Source organism: Gossypium hirsutum, chromosome A09 (assembly GCF_007990345.1).
Source record: "Gossypium hirsutum isolate 1008001.06 chromosome A09, Gossypium_hirsutum_v2.1, whole genome shotgun sequence".
Lineage (NCBI taxonomy): Eukaryota > Viridiplantae > Streptophyta > Magnoliopsida > Malvales > Malvaceae > Gossypium > Gossypium hirsutum.
The window spans coordinates 4,437,399-4,444,485 of record NC_053432.1 but is presented as its reverse complement, the minus strand read 5'-3'; the positions used below and the strand labels follow the sequence as shown (position 1 = coordinate 4,444,485).

General features: G+C 27.9%; 1 protein-coding gene across 2 annotated transcripts; it reads right to left on the bottom strand.

Annotated features, from left to right (window-relative positions):
- Positions 1 to 4,199, bottom strand: LOC107888599 (uncharacterized). Of its 2 annotated transcripts, none has more exons than XM_016812763.2 (5): positions 3,647 to 4,199; positions 2,840 to 3,564; positions 1,703 to 2,116; positions 698 to 951; positions 1 to 290 (listed from the first exon to the last, which is right to left on the bottom strand). In XM_016812763.2, exons 1-5 carry the CDS (start codon positions 3,814 to 3,816, stop codon positions 36 to 38), a joined length of 1,818 nt encoding a protein of 605 aa, XP_016668252.1. In that variant the 5' UTR covers positions 3,817 to 4,199; the 3' UTR covers positions 1 to 35. The 2 variants fall into 2 exon arrangements, with proteins under 2 accessions (XP_016668252.1, XP_016668253.1); XM_016812764.2 differs by having other exon boundaries at positions 4,002 to 4,199.
- Between the last annotated feature and the right edge of the window lie 2,888 nt (positions 4,200 to 7,087).

Below are 7,087 nucleotides of genomic sequence, written 5' to 3'. Positions count from 1 at the left end.
TACAAGGAAATATAGACTATACTTTTTCATGAATATTAACATGGGAAAAGCAAAAAAGATGGTTCTACATTAATCTTCCTATGAACAAAATTAATCTTACTCAATTTGTTGTGGCACCAAAAGAGTTGGTCTTTTGTCACTTTTGACATGTTCATAACTCTTGCCACTAATTTTAAATCCACTTGGGAGAAGAAATAAAGAACTTGATTTGAATTTTCCTCTTCATTCTTCTTCAATTTTCTCAATATGCAGTTTCCACTTCTTAGAATGTCTTTAAGCTTCTTATCCTTCTGCATTTCCAACACAAAACATGTCAAAAGTAAATTTATATAAACCCCATCATTTTTTATTTATATAAAAAGAAGCGGTAACTAGAAACGTTACATGTGGTGAAATTTGAATCCTAAATTTGTTGGATGTCATCTTTTAAAAGTATTCATATGAATCAATTTAAAGAGTTTACAACTATGGGTAAAGGGTGATTTGAGGGACACATAGGGCCTTAGTCTCCATTCAGATAGAAAAATTGCTATTAAATTTCTTATAAAATTATTAAATTAAAAATTAAATTATGGTAAAATTATGTTTTGATCTCTCAAATTTTTATTATTCAATTTCGACTTTCTTAAAAACCGGAATAAGCTTGAAATTCTGATTTTTATGTGCTTGGATTAAAGCAATTGAAAGACATAATTACCTTTTGTAGACTAGTTTGAACCTTTGTTAAAAGTTCAAGATCAGCTGGTTCTAGAGGTTCTATTTGAGTTCCTTTCCTGGAATTCTTGATGACAACATTTGCGTCTTTATCAGCTCGAATGAATCGCCAAAATATTCTTATGGATTCTTCCATGATCTCAACTAGCATGTCACTTGTAATGCCATCATCATCATCATCATTATCATCATCTATTCTCTTTCTTCTACCTTTCCTTTTGTCCTTCACGCTATCCTCTACAACAGCAAATCAAAGCTTGTATTAGCTAAAATATTTCCTCAAACATTTGCTTCTTAATCAAGAAAATAAGTACTCATTGAGTTTATGGTAGCCAATGGCCCTACTCACCTCAAAGGGATCTAAACTAGGTATATTGTCACATCTCAAGGTATATAAAATGCTTAATATATCATTTTCCAGGAATAAAAAGACCTCTTCAGTCCTCTTTAATTTTGAAATTAAGTAAATTAGTCCCTCTAAAAAAATTGGAACAATTTAACTCCTGCAATTTTAAAAGTGAGCAATTAAGGACAATTAATCACAACGTTAAAGTCTTTTGTCAATTATGCATAATTTTGATTGTTATAATAACCATTTTAGCCCTCGATGTTTACATATCTTGTTAATTTGGTCTTGATTTTAGAAAATTCAACAAATTTAGCCTCAATATTTACAAAAAATATTGCAAGTTAAATTTGTTAAATCATGACCAAATTGATAGAATTTATAAATTATGAGAGCTAAATTTGTTATTATATCAGTTAAATTCATGTAAAATTGACGAAACATATTAATGCTCCGATTATATTGTCCTTATTTTCTATTTTCGAAATTATAGGATTAAATTGTTCTAATTTTTGTGAGAGTAACTAATTTACTCAATATCAAAATTGAAAGAAACCGGGAAGTCTTTTTACCTTTTCCGGGTAGGGATTTAAATTAGGGGTGTGGATTGTAATGAATATGGATAATGGAGAGAGTTCATACCTCGAATAACTGGAACTTGAAGGAGATTACGTAAAACGCATCGGTTCTTTACGTAGTTTTGCACCCTTGGACCTTCAAACAGTTCGTTTTCGATGAATCTTTGAATCAGGACTTGAAACTGTTGAAATTCACAAGCAACTTCATTAAATCTACGTAAACTATAAGGATCAGTTTCCCATATTTCCATGGCTTTCTCATATTGCCAATGAAGAATTTCCCAAGAAAGACAAAGTTGGCCTACGTAGACCATTTCTAAATCACTGTGGAGCTCCTTGATGAACTTGGTGGTGGGGTCGAAATTGGACTTTTTTCGGCGTCGGAGCCTCAGGTTTTGGTGAAGAAGAGATGTAATTGCTGGAGACGATGATTTGTGGGTTGAAATTGATTGAAGTGGATCTTTTGAGTGAAGAAAGCCTATGAATTGCCAAAGAAAACACCCATGGATGCCTTACTTTACATGAAACTTAAAATACAATTTAATGAAAAAAAAATTGAAAAGCCTATACATAATCATAACCAAATTTATTTAATATAACCTCATCATCTGTCTGTTTTACGATTTAAGACTAATTTTAATTGGATACGACTAGTATACTTTAACGTATATATATTTTCTTTATGCAACATTTCCAAGTTGTCTTCTTTCTGCCATTTACATTTTAATTATTGTGAATTTAGTTGTAATTAGAAAAGTTAGGTAAAGCATTCCCATACTAAGTCGGTTCTTAAATGGAAGCTACCCTCAATTCTAAAAGGTTTGGTTCCATAGCACCGAAGATGGATAGCACCTTCAATGGGCTAAAAGTACTATCTAAAAGCATTCCTTTAGGGAAAAAAATAATAATAATAATTTACTATTTAGTCCTTCAAATATATAAAATAAAAAATAAAAAATTCAATATGAATTTAAATAATTTAAATTCAAAAAGAGATAGCAATCGAGTAGGACGTGTAATTGTCTAGCTATTTTATCGATCACACTTATTTTTAATCGTAGAAATGAATAAAATTTTTAATAAAAAAAATTAGTTTATATTTTTATTTAATGTAGAAGAATTAAATTACTTTATTTTTTAATAAAAGAGAAAAATAATCCCTAACAAGTAATTAAATTTGGGGAAGGAAAAAGAAGCTGACCTATTGCATACATCTTCTGGTAATTCAAGATGTCAAATTTCCTCATCCTCTCTCTGTAACTTTTATACAACTTGTGAAGATCACTCATTCTGTCAACATGTTGAAACTTCTCATCAATCTTCCATGGCTTCAAATCTTCCATTACTTTTGGAGACTCTGATTCTTCCAATATTGTAGGCAACCCTGTTGCTCTTACCTTTTTCAACTCCATTTTTAGCTGTTCTATCAAGTGTTGATGTTCCCACAATGTTTCCAACTCATTTGAATCTGAACTATGATCCAAAGCATTTGCACATTCATTGCCATTAACAACTTCCTTGGATTCCTCCTCCATTATACCACCATCTTCCTTTGTTACTTCTTCAATGATAACAGCTTCTTCATCCTTGATGTTTTCTTCCAAGAAATCTTGTTTTGGAAACAACCCATTGTTGGAATCAGTATATAATTCCTTGACACAAAAGCTTATATCATTTGGATTCTCCATTGTAAATTCGAAATCATTCCTTGAATTGAACTCATACTTGTTTGTGCTAGTTGAAGGATCAGTTTCCATGCCAATATCTCTAAACTTCTTGCTGAATTCTTCAAAAGTTTGAGTTTGAAATTGAAACTTGAAAACCAACTTTGGTGATTCAATCTCTTCAAATACTTCACTTTCTTCATCCTTCAATTCAATAGCATCAAGCATAGCTTCCTCTGGTTTAAGCTTACATATTGGAGTCCTGAAAGCATAAAAAATTCCATTATAAAAAAATAATTTTCATTGTTTAAAACACAAAGTGAGGTCAAAATTGGTTTCAGTACCCGGAGAAAACTTTGCTGAAGAAATCAAAAAGAGAGAAGAACAGAGCAGAGATGGAGACCAACAAAAACCCACCAAAAGTGAACATTTTTTGAAAGAGAAATACATTAAAAGAAACCATATTCATCATATCAAAATGGGTATTCATCAAAAACTTGTTTAAGGGACCCATTAATATAAACTTCTTCAAGTTGAAGCAAAAAAAACAGAGTCCATAGGAACTCTGATTTAAACTACGAATTTTTTTTGATTCAAAGTAGACTTTTCACCTATAAGAAGAGAAACCCATAACCCAAAAACATGATGGAATTCAAGATTTTGAATGAGAATTAGGATCAAACGAAGTTGAAATCTAACCTAATTAAGTGAGATTTAACGTGATAAAAATCAAGAAAATAACATGTGAGCTACTAAGGAGTTGTTCTTATTTGGAGCTAATCTTTGGTTGCTTAAAACCATGGGATTCAGAGGACCGTTATATATGAGAGATTTCAAGAGAAAGAAGAAGAAGATAATGATTTAGTTGAAAGGTCGGTTTTTGGCTTTGTATTAGTGTGCAAAGTTTGTGAGTAAGAAAGAGAAGAAGAAAGGAAGGAAAATTGGGTTAAATTTAATGTTTACGCCTTTTAATTAAGTTTTTATTAATTTAACTTTTTAGGGCTCAATTTGGAAGTTTAGGTTAGGGGGATAATAATTAGTTGCAAGAAATTTTGACCATGTAATAGGGAAATTAAGGCTAGAATTGGGTGTTAGGCTTTGTGATTTAAGTTTCCTAATTAATTTTCTTTAAAAAGAAGAAAAATAGGAAGTAACAATGTAGAAAGAAACTTGCTAGTTATGGTAGAAATTGATATACCCTTCTAATGAAAAGGGTAAGGGCACCTTGGTTGAAATTGTTGGCACTTTTAGATCGAAATTATTTTCCTAGAATTTCTTTGACCCTTCCTTTGGTTTTTTCCTTTTTGTAATTAAGGGTTAAGAGGGAGGGTTTCAAGTAATTAACTACAAAATCAGTTAAAAACACTATTAAATTGCCTTAAGTAATCAAGTTCGAGATCTACTATGTATAATTATATGTGTACCAATTCTTAGTTCGTTTGTATTATAATTGTTTAGTTTTACTTGATAATTATTTAAACAGTTCACTTATATTAATTTAATACTTGTAGTAACTCGAATTTTGAAAATATTTTATAAAAATGCAAGTTTGAAGTGTTTATCTCCATATACATATCATCTAAACTAAAACTACTTTATATATTGTATTGTAAGGCATGGGAAAGACATGAGAAATAAGTAAGGAACTTTTAGAAAAAGCATCAAGTTTGTGCTTTCTTTTCATTTTGCCACACAAAAACATATATCATGCATGATCAGCAAATAGGCATAAAACTTTAGGATGGGGTCAATATTTGCCTTCAAAACCTACCCCTATCTGTAAAATTATATCACTAATTTCAATCCCCAAACTAGTATCTTAAAAAAAAATCTTATTAATATTTATCCGAATATGCGTACACAAACATACACGTATATTTAAGAAAAAGGGAATAGGAACGAAGCCTTGGTAAAGTTAGCAAAGATAGAAATTTTGAGTCTTGAGAGTATCTAAGTTTGAAATTTATCATGCGCAATTATTTACAAAGGTCTTTAAGTCCCATTATGTATAGTTACTAAATAGACAAATTTTGGAAACTGCTTTTAAATTTAAAAGTACTTTTAAAGTCATGAGCAATGCTAAACAAAATATTAGCAAATGAATTATAATAAATTAATTTTTATATTCTTATTGAAATATTATAATATTAACCATTTTAAATATTATTTAAATATATATTTTTTTACTTTACAACATCATATTTAAAATAAATATTTTATTTCTCAAAAAAATTAACAACTATATTAAACAATTAAATCTTAAATTAAAATTTTTAAAAATAATTTATATGCATATTATTGTTTCATATAAATTGATAATTGAGAAAAGCACAAATATTGCACGTGTAAAGTAGGTTTTAGTACAAAAATACAAGAAATGCATGAATGTAGATGAAACACTGATAAAGTTAGATAAAACATCAATTCTCTCAACAATTCAAAATTTACATAAATAGAGACATCTAGTGAAAATGTTGTTTGGTTCTAAATTTTTTTGAAATAATCAAAATTTTACTATTAATATTATGTAAATTTAAGTGGCGGAGTTAAAAAAATTTTTTGGGTTGAAATTAAATTATATATTTTTATAATAGTAAAAATATAATTTTATCATTTTAATAGTCTATATCTTTATAATTTTTAAAAGATTAAATTAATTTTTTATATTTTTTAAGAGTCAAAATATAATTTTCTCATTACTAATTTAAAATTTTATAAATTATAAAAGACCTAAATTAAAAAACGAGTATTTTAAGGACTATGACCCTGGTTCTCTTAGTGGCTTCGCCACTGATAAACCTAATTAGGTTATTTTATAATTTAGCTTTCTTTTGGTTAAATTTGGACTATTTTACAAATAAGAAATTATTACTTAACTATACCAATAGCACTTTCATGCAGATTGACTTGAAAATTGCCGCCAAAGCTTTAAAATATTAAATATATATAAATAAAGGACAAAGGAATTTTTTTTTAATTTATAAAGCTTGAATCAAAAGAATGTTAATTAATCTATTACGGTTAAAATATGCCACAAGTCTTTATAGTTTCTGTAAACTTAGAATTTAGTCCTTCTACTTTTATTTCTTGTATTTAGTCTATTTATTTTTAAAATTTTAAAATTTAGGTTTATTATAACATCAATTTTTTTAGTTACATTCTACCAGTGAGTTTTTTTTTCATTTTAAAATGTCATATCAACAAATTTAAAAAAAAAGAAGTTAAAAATTAGACTTAAATTTTGAAATCTAAAAAGTAAATAGACTAAATTCTTGGAAACAAAAATATAAGAATTAAATTTTAAATTTGTTAAGAATATTAGGATGTATGACATATTTTAACCATCTATTATATATTTAATCATATGTGTGACCAAAATGAGATTATTTTAAAATGTGAATTGCGACAAAATGTGGGTTTCAGAAGTATAAATTGAACCAAAAATATCATATTCTTGCAATATTAAATAGTAGATTTGGTTTTGCAAGAAAACATGCATGATTGCATGTTTACGTGTGAGATTTGATGTTTCAATTTCCTTAGTTTATTTGAATTAAATGTTAAAAGTCTTAATTTTATATGAAACAATCAATCCATTGCAAGTAATATGATGAATAAGATGTTTAATTAATTTAAAAATTGTAGATCACAATTGGTAGAATTACACACCTTTAGTGCATCATATTAATCTAATAAAAATAATTTATATTTGATGTATAATTTATACATTATCAGTAAACCAGATGGTGACAGATCATTTAAAATAAAGTTAAAGAGGATATAAT

Bases quoted from the DNA above. Each gene is read 5' to 3' on its own strand.
- LOC107888599 (XM_016812763.2), bottom strand. From the start codon at position 3,816: ATGGGTCCCTTAAACAAGTTTTTGATGAATACCCATTTTGATATGATG. The intron at 3,565-3,646 runs GTACTGAAACCA...TTATGCTTTCAG, and splicing joins TTCAGCAAAGTTTTCTCCGG to GACTCCAATATGTAAGCTTA. The intron at 291-697 runs GTAATTATGTCT...TTGGAAATGCAG, and splicing joins TTCAAACTAGTCTACAAAAG to AAGGATAAGAAGCTTAAAGA.